General features: G+C 37.0%; 2 protein-coding genes and 1 pseudogene across 5 annotated transcripts; all 3 read right to left on the reverse strand.

Annotated features, from left to right (window-relative positions):
• Nucleotides 1-2,631: 2,631 nt before the first annotated feature.
• Nucleotides 2,632-4,539, reverse strand: LOC137730605 (transcription factor MUTE-like). The gene is made up of 3 exons (XM_088688076.1): nucleotides 4,217-4,539; nucleotides 3,660-4,103; nucleotides 2,632-3,078 (listed from the first exon to the last, which is right to left on the reverse strand). The coding sequence occupies exons 1-3, from the start codon at nucleotides 4,310-4,312 to the stop codon at nucleotides 3,001-3,003; spliced, it is 618 nt and encodes a 205-aa protein (XP_088544202.1). The 5' UTR covers nucleotides 4,313-4,539; the 3' UTR covers nucleotides 2,632-3,000.
• Nucleotides 4,540-7,184: 2,645 nt separating this feature from the next.
• On the reverse strand, nucleotides 7,185-12,215 carry LOC137732170 (dual specificity protein phosphatase 1). 4 transcript variants are annotated; one of them, XM_088688346.1, is made up of 6 exons: nucleotides 12,076-12,215; nucleotides 11,279-11,430; nucleotides 11,047-11,182; nucleotides 10,502-10,622; nucleotides 7,869-8,003; nucleotides 7,185-7,422 (listed from the first exon to the last, which is right to left on the reverse strand). In XM_088688346.1, the coding sequence occupies exons 2-6, from the start codon at nucleotides 11,384-11,386 to the stop codon at nucleotides 7,419-7,421; spliced, it is 504 nt and encodes a 167-aa protein (XP_088544472.1). In that variant the 5' UTR covers nucleotides 11,387-11,430; nucleotides 12,076-12,215; the 3' UTR covers nucleotides 7,185-7,418. The 4 variants fall into 4 exon arrangements, with proteins under 4 accessions (XP_088544472.1, XP_068327570.1, XP_088544471.1 ...); XM_068471469.2 differs by having other exon boundaries at nucleotides 7,858-8,003; XM_088688345.1 differs by having other exon boundaries at nucleotides 11,834-12,094.
• Nucleotides 12,216-13,838: 1,623 nt separating this feature from the next.
• Nucleotides 13,839-15,175, reverse strand: LOC137732687 (putative aspartic proteinase GIP2 pseudogene; annotated as a pseudogene).
• Nucleotides 15,176-20,132: the final 4,957 nt, after the last annotated feature.

Consider the following 20,132-nt stretch of genomic DNA (forward strand, 5'->3'; position numbering starts at 1 on the left):
AAGCTTAAATTAATTAGGTTAGAACAGTAAATTTGACCAGATTGAGACAATGGAGTACCAAATACAACTGGTGTATGCATATGGGTTCAACAAATTTTGGCTGCTATCGCAATAATTTGAGTGCAAATTTCAGAGCAGTTGGACCACTCTGTCCTGGGTCCGTTCACGGTTCATATGCTTGTTTTTTTCCATTAAAATGTTAGGCCTAGAATTAGGGGTTATTTAGCAACTAGAGATTTTTGGCCTTTTACCAGTCATTATCTTTTGGCTCGCAGGTGAAACTGTGAAAACTGAAATAAAAAGTAAATTCAATCAAAATGCAGTTGAGTTTTAAAAGCACTTGATATCTGATATGACAGAAAAAATGCTGCCTCCTGCAAGCAATTGCATCAAATCATTAAAATTACAGTTGAAGCTTTTCCATGTGGGAATCATCAACAATCCTTAATTAATGGGAATGTTTCTGGACAATTTATAATTAATAATGAACACTGTTGGCAGTTTTCCTTAATTGCTTGAAAAACAATATTGTCTTTAGAAAGATATTTACAAAACTGGTTACCCCACTCGTGACAAAATTACATCATTACAATCCGGTTGATTCGAACTAGATATCGAGCTTATGTCAATATGCATGTCATTGCCTTCATTTGAACCAAATATAAAGCCATTTTTCAACCTGAAAAGAATTTGAGCCGAATATAAAGCCATTTTTCAACCTGAAAGGAAAAGACAACTTTATCCAACTAGTGAAAACAACTACGACTAAATCCAAGATTAGTTGGTCTCTAAGTCTATATATATTTATCCAATGAGAATTTGAATGGACAAAGCAGATCATAAACCTAGATTTGCTTTATTTTGAAACTCTGCTTGAAATTAATTTGTTCTTTCACATGGAATCATACTCGATTACTGAGAGAGAGTGGGTTCTTGAGAGCTAATTGTTTGTTCCAATGATTGTGCAACAAAATAAACAGGCAATACACAACACAAGGCAGCAGTTCACAGGTCACACAGTAAACTAAACAGCAGTTACTTGTGAATTAGCAATCATGAAGTTGAATGATGAAGATCTTGATGCAATGCATTTCCACTTTCTTTCAAAATCAATGGACCCAATTAAGCAGAAGCCAGAGTCTTAAGATATCAAATTAATAATTGGGATTTGTGGGATGAGGGTCCAGGACTCCTGGTGATTGGAAGAAATTAAGAAAGACATAGGCAGGTAGTTAATCACGGATTTGTGGCTTTCGTGTTGCTTTCTGCTGCTAGTCGAAGACTTTCTCTGCAGTTTAAGCTTAATTGATTTTAATTTAATCATTCACACAAGTAACAGTGCAAGTTGTAACATCAATAGCAATCATAGTATGCGCCAAAAGGCTACAGGTTACTTTCACTTATCGTTCATCAAAAGTATTTGGATGAACATTGACAGATTGACTAATAAATTTGTCAAATGGTCAAAAGAGTTAAGCACATGAGGAGTGAAGTCATGTTTGATTTGGTTTGGGTCTGATTCTTGTTGAGGATTGGGCTGACCCACTGGAGCATGTCTAATATTTAACCCATTCTTATCAGTTTTTTTTGAGAATTTCCATCTAAATAGTGTTCATAAGGAAGGCAATCACATTAGGAAAGATATCATATTTAGAAAGGAAAACTTGGTCAATACTCGTTCAAATTGGTGTAAAGATGTCACGCGTAAACGAGTTAAAACACTTCATTCGAGATCACCTTAGTAAGTATATTATGCTCAATGACTTAAAATATAACCATGTCTTGACTCTTTGTAAGTTCTCAAAGAGGCTTATGGTAATACGCTGATTCTGGGATAGAATAGGTTCCCCTCCTAAACTTTTTGAAACCTAAAATATCAATGTAAACTCATGGCTTTCTTTGATTTAAAACTAATATCTTTCACTAAACTTTTCAACCAAAGTAACCCTCACACTGTCACACACCATGGGACTTAACTCAATACGGAGCTTCAACAATAGATTTCGCAACTACCTTCTCTTTTAACTAGCGATCATATATCTGTTTAACAACAATTATTGGCATATAAAAAAAATCACGATTTGCCTAACAAATTACGTTTTGCAATGGTTTTGACGAAAAAACAAATATGTTTTTCATTTTAAGAACCATACACTTTTTTTTCTTTCTTTTTTTTTTTTTCACAATTTTATAAATACCCAACTATTCGTTCATCAGTTTCCCACCCAAATTTTAAATTTTGCAGAGAAATATTTAAGATTTTTATGTGCCAAAATGAGTTTGTGTTAGAAGAAAGATGAAGAAGGTAGTATATTGAGGAAATTGTACCCCAAAAGCTGAGTATATACAAGGGAGTATGATTCTCTTCCTTCCATTCTCCCATATGCTTACTCATTCATGTGTATTAAAATCATTCCAACTTCTTGACATTTACTAATACATATGAAACAAAACAAAATGCGACTCTCATAGTAAACACGTCATGTACTTCTCTCACATATTTTGTTTGATTCATGATTTCTTCTATTTTAATTAAGTAAACATGTGATTAACTCCGCGTCCTAATCATGAGTTAGGTCCTTACTAGTTAATTCATGGGTTAAGAATGATGATCCAACCAAACCCTGTCCAAGTTACAAAATTAAGAGCACTGGTCAATCATAATAACAATTATACATCTAGAAACATGCTAGTATGCTACGCCTAAAACTTTGTTTAATAGAATTAGTTTACTCTATTATTGAGTGTAACTCTCCCATGAATGACATACCTATGTGGCGTATCATGTAATAGAGTAAAATAATATATCAAACTACTAAGTTTTAGGTATCAAGCACTACTTATTATATATATGATTTGACATCTCCGGTATACATTTCAAGTGAAACAAACGTTTATATCCTTTCTCATATGCCTAATATATATGACAAAAACACGAACTTAACTTGAGCACTTGATCGACACTCAAGAACATTATTGAATTTGTACGTCGATGCCTGCTTAATTTGCATCTGAACGCAAACTTTGTTGAACTTCAAGTACTAGTTCTTCTACGCTCAACTGACATTCCTGTCCTATCTGTGTAACAAAGAAATTCATCATCAAATAATCGATAGGAGCAATAATTTAGTCAGCACTCTTTTTCTCATTTTATACATCTCTCTTTATTTGAATAAATTAAATAGAAACAAAGAACGTAATTAAACATAATCGTACTGGAAGAGAAAAGAGTGTAGTTAACATTTTCCTTACCAATTTTGCAAAACAATATCCATTCATGAGAGTATGCCTTCAATTTACAAAATTAACTAATGACGTGCCACTCCTGGAAGCTAGTCCATATTTTATACGCATGTGATCACATATATTTCTTCAGTTCTTTCTTCTGGTTCTAGATAAACAAGTTTTAAACATCAGTAATGTTAATTTATAGCTAGCTACTATTAGATAAATTTAGTGATTTGATTATAATTAGAAACTTATTTGCCCTAAGCAGCTCTCGTTGTCATGATCTGTAGTGAGCGCTTGAGGGTAACTAAAACCCTAACTTCCCAACAAAGTTTTGGTCGTAAGTTTCAACTGAGCACAATTAGGGGTGTTCGAAGATTGGGTTTCAATAACTACATAATTAAAGAGGTTTCATGATACAACGTACGTACCTTGATTACAAAAGAGTATAAAACAGTGTCTTCCATGCTGCTGATGTTGAGGTGAAGAACATCAAATGAAAGCCTCTCGAACATACCAATGATCTTGGCAATTTGGCCAGGTATTCGCCAAGATATTATCTTCACCACCACGTTGGATCCCGAGATCTTTGCTTCGACGTCAGCCACCGGAGAGTTGCAACTTGCTCCAATAGCTAGTTCCTTATTGATCATATGGTGACGGTTTTCAGTCCCCAAATTAAAATTAAAGTCAGGGTTTTGATGAGGTTGTGTAGCGGTTGGATATTTCTGAGGCAGTGCGACTACTGGTCTTGGGCTTGGATTAGGGCTAGGGCTTATGCTTTTTCTTCTTTTGTTAGATTCCAGACTCTGTAAAACTCGATGCAATTCCTTGATGAATTCAATCACACCTCCGATGATTGATGCTTGGTCTCCCTAGTACATGTTAAACAACTAGTTAATGAGAAAATAATTAACACCGACTTAAGCTAATCATATATAGTATACAAACATGAGAGAGATGTGCATCGAGTAATATATACAGGTACCCTTTTGATGTAGAAACAAGGGGTCAAAGAGCGTAAGACTTTGAGATGCTCATTCATCTGTTTCCTCCTGTTTCTCTCCACAGCTATGTGAGACATGGTTTTGATCTTGAAGCTTATCTTCTGTGCACTGTTTCCTTTCTTTCAACCGCTTTCTTTTTCTTCCACATTTATTCAACTCAAAAGCTATGATATTTATATGATATACATTGAAAGAAACCCAGCATATCCAAAACACCTGTTGGGTTGATATTAAATGCTATAGGTCGCATTCTCGTGAAGTTGTAATTTCTACTCTCTCTCTCTCTCTCCCCGTGCGAGTTAAAGAAGGAAGAGTTAGAGTTAAGCTTTATTTTCCCATGCACACATGTATCTACTATACTCTTTAACTCCCTTCATGCGCATGACATGCTTACCCCGTTCAGAAGCTTTCTTAGGACTTAAAGATTCACCTTTGTAGTTCTTTGTTGGAAATTGCATACTTTAATTATTCGAAGAAGTATCCCAACTCCCAACTGAGTATTGTTGGTTTGTTTGTCACATAAGCTTTTATTTGAGTATATCATGTTGCAAATTCCTCTTATATGCATTTGAAATAATTCTTGGGTGCACTTCTGATCCTCTTTATCTAACATCTTGTAGTTTATTCGTTAATAACTTGGTCTTAATCCCTTGAGACTTGAACATTGCTATTCTTGCAAGGGTTTCAATTATACGTCGATTCACAATTAATTAAGGAACATATTTGAGTATAACAATAACTAAAAATAATTGACTTTAAAACAAAGTTAAGATTAAGTTGCGCATATTACCGCTATTTTCTCTTTTTTTCTGTTGCATTTTTCGTTTTCTTTTGCTCTCTCCCTAGTACGTATGCCCCGATACAAGTGCTTAATATTAAGATGTGATTAGTGGCAGAGGGCGCAAAAAGCTTATTAGTATCTACTCATTTCGCCATATAATGAAGAAAACAGCGGGAAATCCTTTTATGGTTAAGCTAATGTTTCTTAAGTACCTACATGCACTAAGTATAGACACATATTTGACCATTATATTTGATTTAATTGTTATCGATCACTCAATTTTAAGCATTGAATTAAACTTACAAGTCAATATATCAGAATAATGAGGGCTAAATGAGCATATATAAAGATTCAATAGGTATTATGTATTTATCAAATTCTTCCTGCTGGTCATCTGCTGAACTCCATTCTTTGTTTTGGTGGGGAAATACGTAGCTAGGCTAGCTATATCTTCTATATGTGTGTGTGTGTATAATAATAATAATAATAATAATGACGCCCAGGATGATACTGACTCTTGCGTTGGAGACTTTACAAGACAGAGAATGAATGTCCCATCATCGTCGCTGAACTACTACGTACATTCTCATCCCATTATATCAATTACTACTACGTGAATGGGCTCATACCTAAAACCATTCAAAATTTAAGAGAGAGAGAGAGAGAGTCTAGAGCTATGTTATCTCTGTCTCTTTAGCTTTTTGAGAGTCTCAGAAAGTTGCAAGGAGACTGGATTTGTAGCGTAATTGATGTGTTGTAGCTAAGGAAGAAAAACAGGCGTTTTTATATCTTGATTGGAAAAGCCCTATGACAAATTATATATTTGCATTTCGATCCCGCCAAGGCTTCAAGCACTACACACCTACAGCAAAATCTACGACCTGTAATCGATAGAGGCCATACAATATTTCAGTCTCAGTTATTAATTCAAAACAGACTGTTCTTGCAAGCGGTGAAAAATAACTGGCACCAAAGAAAAGAAGAAAGAACTTTTATGGCAACTATATATAAAAACACGTAAGAGAATCCATGACGAATTAATTGGCATTGGCATGAACTTTGCTACTAGCTAGCTTTTCATCTCCCGCCAATATCATTGATACCAGTTCAGTGGTTAAATTTGGACACAAAACTTTTCCGGTGTTTGATAGTATTTATTGGATAGTAACGACTAGTGGGTTATGGCTAAGAAAGATGAAAGATTATTTCAAGATATGTACGTAGGTTACTACGCTATTAGGCTTAACAAATTGGTCTTCCAAACTTGTGTGTAATCTTGTGGATATAATGCATCACTGACCTTGTGCCTTTTGTTTGTCAAGTTTTGTACTCCTAAGATAAACTTGAAACACACTAAAGATAACAATAACACTCAAGTTCTAAGCCAAAACCATAAACTGCATAATTTTGTTCTTAGTGCTTTGGGTTTCAATTAAAAAAAGGCAGAGAGGGATATATAAAATTTTCTTATAGCACTTGTCTGTGACTCGTCAATAGAGGTTTAATACATACAACGGTTCAACAATCATTCATAAACCATATGACACTTAGGTTGCACCATTTCAATAAGGGGGCACAATATCATGTGAAATGTCTCTTCATTTGAAAACCTCTAGCTTGTGGAACATGTTTTTGATACTATATACGGAGTATCAAAGTTCAGAGTTTAAAACTGACTAAACACGTCCTTACATTCGAAGAGACACGAAAAATTTGAATTTCACGACAACATTGACCGGTCCTTCAACAGGCTCCGACTGATCACCTTACGAGGTTTTATTAGTCCGACTGGTCGTTGGACATCAGTACATCTAGTCACTCCTGTTGCTTCTTTCAAATTTCATAATCCTGCTTCAATCCGACTGATCACTGTAATAATTCCGACCCGTCACCTTTTCATATCTTTTGTTTTGAAAATTTCCAACGCTATTAGGTATTGGTCACAAAAGAAGTCGTGTTCTTATATTCTCCTTCCCTTCAATTCCCCTCCAGTCACTCTCATCCTTCCCTTTGATTTATACATACATTTTGCCAACACAGCATTGTTTAGGGTTTAGATTTGTTAATGGGTATTTATATACAAATTAGCATCCCTTCTAACATCACAACGAGACTACCAATCTGCTGATCTATATATACCGCGACGAGTTATACACACTTTGGGCAAGTTTATGGGAACCTCTAGATGTATTAAAAGCTTTATGCAATAAAAGCTATATTGCACTTCTTACAACCTAATCGTTCATAGTCAACTTTAAATCCAGAGCACATCATTTTCTTTTGTAACAACTGAAAGTTCTATCTGTACCACCAAATTTCATCTAACTTGGGTAACGTATATATTAAAGCGAGGTTCTTCAACGCAGGAGTCTGCCCACCTACATTATGTTGTCTTGTTCTCTTCATCTGCTTGAGCATATAAAGGAAAATCCAAAGCAAATCACAAACAAACCAACATCAGTACAAAATATATAAACATGGAACATAGATTATGTACATACGAATACTTCCTTAAAGCGAAAAACCTACATCTTGATATCACATAGCTCAGCTGACAACTACGGATTTTGAAGGGCAAAACTTTTGCACAATAGTTTTATACCAAGAATACGTGAAGATAGTGAGAACTAGCCCCCTAAAATCACCAACAAGGTTAATATTAATGCCAACACCTATATGCTTAAAATTCATGAGTTCGGGTCAGCAGGAAAATGTTATGTTATGCTTTGGCTAAGGAGGAGCTCTGTCAGTAAAATCAAGACTATGCTACACAGGTTCGGCTACTTCAGGCGGTAATTCATAAACTTTAGTTGGATTAAAAGTGTAACGATAATGACCCACCACTAAGAGACCTTTCAAAGCTCTGCAGTTGTGAAATGAAACCAGCATTAGGAGATGCCTGAGGTCGTCTGCTCTTCACATGTTCAAGTGCTTGAGATACGCTCATGCCATGCTTTTTCATCAGATATGCAACAATAATAGTCACACTGCAAGGAAAACAATTAAAAACTCCCAATTCAAATAATATTAGGAAGCAAAGTGTTTCCGTCAAGGGTATATTTTCTTCTATGCTGTACAAGTGTCCTGACTTCGTTTGAATATGGCTTACTAGAATTGATGAACATTCGACAGAGCCTGAATCTGATCTAGATTCAAACAAACTAGGCAAAACTACATAACTCTTGATTTTTATCTAGTTAAAAGTTAAGGTTCTAAAAGACGCTAGGCACTAGTCGGGCGGCAGGCCGGGGCCTAGTGCCTTGGCGCTAGATGAATTAGACGGATTTAATTAAATTTATTATATAACATATAAATAAGTGCCTAATACACTCTAAAAATTAAAAAGGGTAAATTACATAAAACTACTTCAACTATTAGGTTAGTTACAGTTTCATACCCCATCTTTAAAAAATGTCAATATCATACCTCATCTTACGAATTTGTTACAATTTCTTACCTTTCGTCAGTTTGTCTGTCAATTATTCCATTAAATAATGACATGGCTTACAAAATTAATAAAATATTTAAAAAATGATTAAAAACTAAAAAAATAAAAATCATTTATTTATTTATTTGTTTTTTTTGCATGGGGACCCACCCCTCATCCCCCTCACCCTTTCTTCCCCCTCCCGCCTTCCCCAAACCCAAAGCCAGATCCACACCTTTCTCCATCATCACCACTGCCGTCACCTCAACCACCACGAATTGCCGCCGTGTTGTCATCAAGTGATCCACAAGCTCCGAAATCGACATGGTGCAAAACAAGCAGGGCATATACATGCCGAAGCAGAAGAAAGTCGTGATCTTGTGGGACTTGGACAATAAACCCCCTCGCAGGCCGCCGTACCAGGCGACGATGACGCTGAAACAGCTAGCCTAACGCTTCGGCGAGGTTTTGAGTTTTGGGTTTGGGGAAGACGAGAGGGGGAAGAAAGGGTGAGGGTGGATCTGGTTTTAGGGAATGGCGTCGGTTTTGAATAAAAAGGTAAATCAATGGCGGTGGAAGCAGAAGACGAAGAAGGCTGAGAATGAGGGCTTCGTGGCGAAGAAGAGGAGGGAGACCTAGTTCGAAGTAAGAGAGTACGCATTGGGGAGAAGATCGTGCGATACGAATCCCGATTCGGGTCAGATGTCACTGGACGAGCCTCCGGCTTCTTGGGACGGGTATTTGGGTCCGAGAGCCCCTTACCCGAGGCTGACCCCGATGGTTTTGGTTATGGAAGAGAGCTGGGAGAGGAGTCCAGGCGGCTCAGCTCAGACCAAAGACTATACAATTCGCAACGGCAGCGAAGCTTCGAACAACCAAGTTTCGATCGATCCGCAATGGTGGAGGTTAATGAGCTGAAGTTGGGATCAAATGCTAGATTCTCCCCTGCCACTTCAGAGTTGTTCTATGGGGCCTAGCTGCTGATTACAGAGAATGAATTGATGAGTTCGATGGGTTCGAATTCGAAGTTGAAGTCTGTTGAAGATGATGAGCGTGCGGAGGAGGGCAGCGGCGTTGAGATTGGCTCTGAACCTATTTGCAAAAATGCGGCTTTGGAATCAACCAATGGGGTTGATGTTGATCATCAAAAGTCGAATAAGAGGCATACGAAGTAGAGCTTTTGGGGTTTGATGCAGGGGGTGGATCTGGTTTTTGGGAAGACGGGAGGGGGAAGAAAGGGTGAGGGGGATAAGGGGTGGGTCCCCATGCAAAAAAAAAAAAAGATTTTATTTTTTTAATTTTTTTAATATTTAATTAATTTTTTTAAGCCACGTCACTATTTAACGGAATAATTGACAAACAAACTGATGGAAGGTATGAAATTGTAACAAATTCGTAAGATGAGATATGACATTGACATTGACATTTTTTAAAGATGAGGTATGAAACTGTGACTGACCCAATAGTTAAGGCATTTTTTTGTAATTTACCCAAATAAAAAATATACTTGTAGTGAGAATTTGGTAAAGTTAAAACTTAAAACTTAAGTCATCATAGCATTGTCATCATCACAGACTAATGCAATAAAAATAAGAAAAACCCAAAATCCAAAAGCAAATTTGAAAATTCACTAATTCATAAACTAGGTTCTATTTTAGTAGCTTACCCAGAAAACCCTTTCAAGTTAATTAAAAAAACATTTAAAAACAATAGAACCGCCTAGCCCGCCTAGCCCCTACCCGATGTTTCTGCGGGTTTTCGCTTAAATTGCATCGGTCCTCCACCGCCTAGCGCCTAGGTGGCTGCCTTGGCCAATTTTTAAAACCAGCAATTGAAAACCAAAATTTTTTCTATTCTAATATTTAATAACAGAGAAGCAAATTCTAAAGTACATTTATCCTAAAACATTAGTTCGTTATCCATGATGTATCAAAGAGATCAACATAACCATATTTCAAGGATTCACTTCACATGGGAATGATTAACAGTATGACTTAAAATAGGATAGCGAAGAAGACAACCTGAAAGCAATAACCTATACTGGGAGAGAAAAATCACCTTCTGGATCTTCCCACAAAGCAATGAACCAACACACCACCACCCGATCTTTTAGCTTCATCAATATAATCGATGCACTCATCGAAGTGCTGTTTTAAATCTGTGCAGACTCTGTCCGCAACTATCTCAATTTTAAAAGAGCACCAAAAGATAAATACGAATTCAGTTCTACAATCTCACACCTTGCCTTGAAACAACAAATATGATCACGATTATGTTAAACACTTGTAGACCAAGGCATTAGAATCATGATTGCATACTGCAGTGGAATGTTATCTAGAAGAATGGAGACCACCAACGATGCACAGATTTACTTATGCATTTCATATATATGCTAAATCGTTTGAAAACCACTTATGATCGACTAAACAATCATCTCAACTACACAAAACAAAGGGTTAAATGCAAGTTGAAGACTGTAAGAAACAATCAACTCTGAGACAATAAATTAAAGTACAATTATCCCTAAAAAGTAGAGGGTAGTTTTAAAACCAAAATGACATGAGAAAACGAATTGCACCGGATCAGAGGAACAACATTCATACCATTTATAACCTTATACACAAAATCATTTGGATATGCAGGTGCCAAAGAATTAGCCACGGTCAAAATGTGTGTGATGTTCAAGTTTTTCAGTTCCTCCTTGTTATTTGCAGCTCCAATAGAACCCAAGAACAGACCCTGGAAAATGAAAATAATAAACTGCAGAAAGCAGGGCGGTAGAAACAATGAACAGTGAATGGCAAAAAACAGATCGTGATATAAAAATCTAGTGACCTCTTCAATTTGGCACGGAACATTGTCCTCTTTAGAGCATCTTGTCACATGTATAACTCTCAACAATGCTGCAATTTGTTTCTTAAGGGATTCATCAATCTGATCCATTGCTAATAACAGGAACTTTTTTTCACTCTTGTAGACTAAATCCCCTGCAAGGAACACATCCGAATGATAAGCCGAGCAAATTCATCAATCGGGTCCATTGCATCATATACTCAAGCGAAAAGAAAACCCCGGGAGCAACAACTAACTGACAGAAGAATCGATATAAAATAGTACGTACAGCAAATACGAGATTCAGACCAGAGCCCACAAAATGCATAACACAGAATCTAGATCTCAAAACATGAACTTTGACTAATTTCTGAAATACCATCTTAACAAAAAGCAAATCAAGTGGCAAAATTCAGATCAAGTTTTCTTGAGAAAATAGACATAGACACATCAATCGAGTTTTTCAACATTGGATTGTAAACCCGGATGTGACCCTTTGGAGATTAGAGAATAACCAATTAAACAAGCCCGTGGGAGCAAATCAAACTAGTAAATTACCATAAACAATTTTACCCATATGAATTCAGCTCCTTCTAAGAAAATAAATAAAAGTATGAATTTAGCTTTCCCCGATCATTGGTTTGTTCAACAACCCCAGAAGTGCTAAATTCAGATCAAATTGGACGAACAAACATCTAGAGATCAGGTGCGCGTGAGAATAAAAATAAAATTAATTGACAAAGATTGAAGAATTGGAAAGAAAGGAGAGAGTGAAAAGGGGAATAGAAGAAAAGACTCACTGAAGAAGCTGCGAGTATCAGGAGTGCGTCTGTTTGTCGCGCGTATTTGATCGTTCGGTTTCTCTTCGCTCTCCGATATATAAAAAAGTTGGGTTAATTACACTAACACTTAACCCTCAAGTTCCACTTTTCACATAATTTCTTCGCGTTTGAGATGTTACATTATCATCCCTTATATTTTAATTCACTTTCACATGTTCCTTCAAGTCAAGATCCTACTAATAAGTTAACAACTTTACCATTATAACTAATTAATTAAATAACAAAGAAATATATTAGGAAAAAGAAAATATAAAAAATAAATTAATTAAAAACTTAAAAATAATTAAATCAATGCAAACCTTTATCAAGGTACTGTAAGTAAAATTGTCAGATTGGCATTGCGGGAGGGTCTTTAGTTAAAAACCAAAAATGCCTCGTCAAGCAGATTGTTTCGACAATAAGCCGCGAGCAAGGCTGTGTAAGTTTCAAGAGTTGTTTCACAGCACTTTTCAACCATTGTAAATTTCAAGAGTTGGTTCACTGTCTGCGAGCAAAGCAATGGAGTTTTTTTAGGAGAGAAAGAGGATGCGGGAGGAGAGAGAGGAAGAGAAGGAGATTAAAGAAGCCATGGATAGCATTGGCCTGCAAAATTGTTAAAGCAGTGACGGGGTAATGAGTAGTAAGGATGGGGCGGGGGAAGGTGGCAATGGTGCAATTGGGGAAAGGCTTAGAGTTTTCTCTCTTTTTTCCTTTTTCCTTTTTTAAGTTTTTAATTTATTTTTTAATGTTTAATTTATTTATTTATAATATTTTTTTCCTAATATATTTCTTTATCATTTAATTAATTAGTTAGACGGATAAAGTTGTCAATTTATTAGTAGAATGTTGACTAAATGTGTTATGTGAAAGTGAATTAAAGTGTGAGGAGGTGTTAGTGTAATGTCTTAAATGTGAGGGAGTTTTATGAAAACTCAATAAACCTTAGGGAGTGTTGATGTAATTAACCCTATAAAAGTTTTCATCCTTTCATTTTTTTCTTTTTCGGAGAATTTGTCTTCCAAGTTTTTTATTTTTGGAAAGTCATTCCCACCTCTACAATCTTGCTCTTTTAAGTTTCTGTTTCTGAAATGATTAATTTTTTAATATGTCGTCTATATGATTGTTGTTTTGTCGCATGACTTATTTTTTTGGGTGCCTTGACTACGTTACATACATTTACGAAATATATTCACCATTTAATAGTCATATATGATATTCACCATATTTTTTTTTGTCAAATAAGATATTCACCATATCATCGTTAGTATTATCTTTTAAGTCTCTTAAATTTGATTCGTTTAGCAATTAAAATTTGATTTCTGAACATTTGGGTTCAACTATTGACACTCCAAACTCCTCATAAGACTATTTTTCCTTCTAAAATAAAAAGTTAGGAGTATAAGATGAAATTTTAAGAGTGTTAATAATAATTTTTTTAAGAATGCTAATAACAATCAATTTTACTAAATTTTTTTCTTCTTTACTTTGGTTGGTTGGGGTGACTAATTGTACGGATCGGGTAGGCCTCAAAATGATAGTGCCACAGTTTGGCAAAGTAAGTTGGTATAAATAGTTGGTAAGTGAATTGTTTGGCCATGAGATATAATTTTAACAATTCTTCAAGATAATTGCAATTACATAAGCATGGAAATATCCAAAAATAAAATGCTAACAAGATTATGTTTTAGAAGAAATTTTATTATCAATCACCATATCATGTGATCTACAAAATATTAATTACGTAGACCATCTATCTAACATCACCCTTCCAAAAAATCATATACAAAATTTGAAGTTTTCATATATCTCTTCATTCTGAAAAACTCTTTGAAGTTTATTGATAGACTATCATAATACCAGGAAGACTACCTCCAATCACAATAGAAGTCCTTGGCCTCTCACCTCCATCCGCAAACCCTAAACACAAGACATCATTGCTCACATACACCATTGAATTTGCTCCGAACATTGTCCAATATACACTCTCGCTCTGCAACACGAGATCAATTGAAGGCACAGAATGCCCAACCCTTGTAACACCGATGTTCTTCGAACTGAAGCATGTTCTGAAAGGCGCTACTGCTTTCACTCTTGGGATTTTATAGGCAACTTCTTTCACAAATGCATTCACAACTGCGTTGTAGATTGAGGTCTCCAAAACCGTGTACGGATTCACCGTACTAATGTTCGTGCCGCCATACCCTTCATTGTCAATGGCCAGCAATGAAGTATTCAAAGCAACAACCTTTCCATTGACCTTAATCGACTTCACATTGATGAAGTACCCCACCGAAGGCTCGCCTTGAAAATAAGCACCGGCTGTGCTGACAGGGTTGATGATCAATGGAGTGAAAGTAAGTGACTTGGACACCTCAATATTGGGAAAGAGAGTATAAGGCCTGTCCCCGAAGATCACAACGCCACTAGACTTCGATGAAGAGCTCAAACAAATTGCAAACTTTCGGGGGAGGCTAAAGGCGGAAGCAAATTGAGAGGGAAGCCCGATTTTATCCCTGCCGAGGCCAGCCATTCCCTTGACACCACTCGCTAGGCCTTCCAACAGAAATGTGGGACCGCAAGTGAAGAGTAGGTTGGGGACAGAGACCAGCCTACCTGGATTAGACCCATCTGTGGATTGTAGGGACACAGTGTCTTGACCAAGGTCGCCGCTTGTGGAGGTGCGGGTGATGGTGTTACCGGGGGAGAGAGCACATGTGTTGTTGCAGCCTGGCTTAGGGGAAGAGTAGCACTCTGTAGTACAAGACTTGGGAGTTTGAGAGTGAGCATTGGGCGGAGTTGCAGCGAGCCGGCTTGTAGGTGGAGGAAATGTAGTCCTTTTCACAGTCCACCCCAAAGGTACCGACCACCAAGATCAACTGTGAGTTTTATGGCTACAAAAGGGGTTCTTTGGCTGAAGGTGGTGAGGTATTGGAAGGTAGAGGAGTCTTTTGCCACCGGAAGAACAAGGGCTTTTGGTCTGAAAGAGGCAGTTTTGGCAAGTGAAGGGACAACGAAGAAGTGGAAGAGTGATGAGCAAAAGAGAAGGCAATGAAATGAGGAGGAAGCCATTGTTAGCAGTTGATGGATTTGAATGGTTGAAGTGGGATGGCATTGCCGCCAATTTATAGGACTTGGAGGTCAATGAATATCATTGACCAAAAATCAGGAGTGAATTATATTGACCCAAAATTAGAACCCTGGTCTGTCAAGGATGGCGACTCTGGACAATTCCTTGCCAGCTAAACCCGCGTTCATCTATGTTATTTAAGTGTCTTTCTAAACCTTTGTTAGTTATTTTTCTTCACTACAAATGAATGTTTTAATAATTTTGGATTTATCTTATTTCTTTGTAAATGTGATTTATAACTGATGAATTGAAATATAGACGGTTCAGATCCTTGAAAACAATTACAAAATAGAAACCACAATAAATTATTTCAAAATAAGCTATTTGAGGGATCTCTCACCTAAAGATAGCTATGTACATATACACACATTTTAAATCTATAACTATGCAATTTTTCCTTTTTTTTTTTTTTTTTTTTTGTTTTGGCAAAAAGCTTGTAGCTCAAGTTAGTTTAACACATTTATCTTTACGCACATCTTAAGTTCGATCCCCCTCCATAACGTCCCTTTCATATAAGAGAAGAAAACTATTAGTCTTCTTTTGGGTGCAATGAAGCTCTATATGCTAAACATGCATTTCTTCCTATCATTTCTCAGACACGATAAATTCTTGTGTGTGTGTGTGTGTATTCAGAAATATGACCTTGCTGTTCTCCATGTGGAGGCAAATGAGATGTGTAAATGTACAAAAATGTACTACTTTTTGGCACTTCCCGGCCAAGCAACCGTTGGAACTCCAAGATTGACACTTTCTGGCAGAGGAAATGTGTTCGTTTTAGAGTTTCCGGATCCAAAACTCGTGTCGCTGACTTGTTTTTGCCCCGGTTTAGGTTATTTAGCTCTTCTAACACTGATATTATCATATCATTCAACTGTACGAATTACATTGGCTTTTACGTTGGCTTTTGCAATCTGGATTTTTGGCAATGTCGCAATGTCGCAGTTTATTTTTCTTTGCTTTTGAATCACATGGGATTAGTAAATGGTACGTTGCTACTCAATTTTTGAGATTACAGAGTAAAATTTGCGCAAACTTTAAAAGATTTAATTCAGTATGACTAGCAATTTATCTCTCTTGTCTCCGGTGTGAGAGTTTAAAGTTGCTTCCTCGGTTTTTTCACTATAGCAACCTGATCCCATCTTAACGACTGATAGTAAAGTTCTTGTTCTCCTTTTATTTCTGATCGTAATCTAAATTTATCACGTTGCTTGTTCTTCTTTTGTCTTATCGCCTTAAGCTCTGTCCAGTTTCTTTTTGTATTGTCCCATCAAATTTTGAGCATCCATTCCCCTTCTCCTCCTCGAGGATAATACTGGACCTGCTGGTGGGATGTAATGAGTCAAAATGACTTACAACCACCGTGGTTTCTCGGGGGATTTAATAACCCCAATAACTCGCTGGACAAAAGTAGATGGTCCTTTAACTCAGTCACCGTGCATTTGCACCAAACACAACCAAAAATCAAACTGATGGAAGTGAACAAAAACCGTCATCAGGAATCCTCCACTATAGCCAAGTCTACTACTCTGCGATTTTAGATGAACCAGACTCCTGGTCAAAAGTTTATATCAGTCATATGGCGCAAGAGGTGGAAGATCTGGTACGTGGTTCATTTGGAGGAATCTATGGAGCTGGCTTCTTTGGAACATGGAATCAGGCTTATTAGAGTTGCCTTTGTGGATAAAACATTGGATAAGTGGCTGTATTTTTTTAAAAGTGTGTAGGTGCAGCCAATTGTTGAAAATCCTTCAAAAGCAGTCTGTTGGTGCAGTATAGGTGCAGCGAGTTGGTAGGTTCAGACGCACCCCGAGAATTGCTGCAGATTAAAACCCTGATGGGTACCAAATTCCTGCACTGGGAATTCAACCTCAACAAGCACAATAATGGATGGAGATGGAGGAAGAAGAAGCACTGAGAGCGTGTTTGTATTTTTTTTTTTTTTCAATATATTTTTTTTTATCAAAATACCGTTACAAAGGAAAAGAGACTATTGCTCCATTTAAAGGTGTTGAACCCCAAGGATAGCCACTCAACAATCCACTAACAGAAAGGACAAAATAAGCAAAATTAGCTAAATAACTAAACCTTTAGTGATTAAGAAAAACCACTTATTTTAAGTTCCTAACATTACCCTCCCCTTACAAAAACCTTGTCCTCAAGGTTCAAATTGAAATTCGGGATACTCAGACTTGAATTCATCATAATCTTCCTAGGTTGCATCCTTAGATTCTTGGCCAGCCCAATGGATGAGTAATTGAACTCCAACCGTTTGCCCTTTCTTGTACATCCTCCTAGCTATCACAGGTTGTGGAACTTTGGGTAGTATTTCCCCATTTTAAACATCTGGTAACTCAGTAATTGGTTGCACCAATTCCCCAATTTGTTTCTTCAAACAACTGACATGGAAGACTAGGTGGGTGGATCTTTGTGCCTTTAGGAAGCTTAAGCTTGTATGCCACTGGTCCAATTCTTTCCAATATTTCATAAGGCCTATAGAACTTAGGAAGTAGCTTGTGGTGCAAGTGAGCATTCAGTGCCTGCAGTGGGTATGGTACCAACCTGAGATAGACCATTTCACCCATTGAGAATTTCCTTTCAGTCATTTTCTTGTTAGCCTGCATTCTCATTCTGTGCTGAGCCATATCTAGGTTAGTCTTGAGTATGGCAAGTACTTTATCTCTGTCTCTCAAGTTATTTTCCACAACCACCAGCTTGGCAGTACTAATTTCATGAGAAATCACCAATGGATGAGGATGGCCGTAAACCATTTCAAAGGGTGTGAATTTGGTGGATGAGTGATAAGCTGTATTATAATTTCACTCTGCCCAAGCTAACCAGTCTACCCATTTTTTTGGCTGAGTACCTACAAAACACCTTAAGTAAGTCTTAAGGCATTTGTTGACTACCTCAGTTTGTCCATCACTTTGAGGGTGGTATCCCGAACTCATGCAGAGTTTAAAGCTGTTGAGCTTGAAAAATTCTTTCCAAAATGCATTGAAAAAGATTGCATCTCAGTCGCTCACAATGGGTGCTGGCATTCCATGCAGTTTAAACACGTTGTCCACAAAGACGTGTGCTGCAGTTGCAGCCGTGAATGGGTGTGCTAATGCCATGAAATGAGCATACTTACTGAGTCTGTCTACTACCACAAATATGACAATCTTCCCCTTGCATGAAGGCAGTCCAAGAATGAAATCCATACTGATATCTTGCCAAATTTTCTTAGGAATAGAGAGAGGTTGAAGCAGCTTTGAAGGAAATTAGGTTTCATACTTAAACTGCTGGCAAGGTTGGCACCCAACAACATATTTCTTGATATATTTCCTTAAACCAGACCAATAGAAAACCTTTTTGATTCTTTGATAAGTTTTGAGAACCCTCATGTGGCCTGAGGTAGGAGTATTATGATGCTCATACATGATCTTGCTTCTCCAAGGTGAAAGAAGACTAAGAACAATCCGAGACTTATACTTCAAAAATCCATTTTCAAACTTATACTTGGATTGATTAGCATTGTCACTAGAATTATTACTTTTTGCTCCCAACTCTTTGATTTTAGCTTGAATCTATTCATCACTTTCATTATGAACTCTCAGGTCATCTAGCCATCCAAAATAGGGATATGAGATGGCCAAACAACTAGGGGAATTGATGGTAACTTCTAACAATTTTGGATCTGATGGGGTTGAATTTGGTAGTCTTGAGTGCATTAGCTACAATGTTCTCAGTACCATTCCTATACTGTATCTCATAGTCAAAGCCTAATAATTTTGAGACCCACTTCTGTTGGAAAAGAGTATTAGCTCTTTAATTCAGAAAATACTTCAAGCTGCTGTGATCTGTCAATGCTAGCCTTGTAGGTAGTTTTGCCATTTCTTGATGGCATACACAGTGGCAATGAGCCCTCTTTCATAGGTAGAGAGTGCTTGGTTTTTTGGACCAAGAGCTTGACTGGCAAAAGCAATGGGTTTGCCTTGCTGTTGCAGAATTACTCCAATGCCTTTATTTGAAGCATCACACTCAATGGTGAATGACAAGAAAAAAAATCTGGTAGTGTTAGTACCTGTGGAGAAAGCATTGTATCCTTAAGTGTTTGAAATGCTAGAGCGGCCTCAGTGTTCCAACTGAAGCTGTCCTTTTTGGTTAACTGGTATAGAGGTTGACAAATTTTCCCATAGCCAAGGACAAATTTCCTATAGTAACCAGTGAGGCCTAAGAAACCTCGGAGTTGTTTCACATTTGAAGGAGTAGGCCAAGATAGGATATATTTTATTTTGGAAGGATCAGCTTCTACCCTTTCTCTGGAGACAATATGCACCAAGTACTTAATCCTATTTTGGCCAAAAACACATTTTTGCTTTTTTACAAAGAGTTGGTGCTACTGTAAAAGTAAACTGCAAATGACTCAAATGATCAGCCCATGATTTGCTATAAACCAAAATATATTTAAAGAGTACTAAAATGAATTTCCTCAGGTGGGGTTTGAAGATGTCATTCATGAGGCTTTGGAAAGTGGCTGGGGCATTAGTAAGTTTAAAAGGCATTACTAGGAATTCATAATGCCCTTCATGGGTCCTAAAGGCTGCCTTTTCAATATTTGAAGGATGTATGAGGATTTGGTGATTGCTCTAATCGAAGATCAAGTTTAGAGAAATACATAGCACCACAGAGTTCATCAAGAAGGTCATAAATGAGAGGTATAGGGTATTTGTCTTTTATGGTTATAGAGTTGAGTTCTTTATAGTCTATACAAATTTGTTATGTGCCCACTTTTTTCTTGACAAGGAACACAGGACAAGAGAAAGGGTTGTGACTGGCTCGGATAAACCCTGCATCCATTAGTTCATTCACTGCATTTTCGATTTCAGTCTTTTGAAGTGGCCCATAATGGTAAGGCCTAATGTTAGGG

The sequence above is a fragment of the Pyrus communis genome, chromosome 16 (assembly GCF_041283825.1).
Source record: "Pyrus communis isolate YQ-2024b chromosome 16, ASM4128382v1, whole genome shotgun sequence".
NCBI lineage: Eukaryota > Viridiplantae > Streptophyta > Magnoliopsida > Rosales > Rosaceae > Pyrus > Pyrus communis.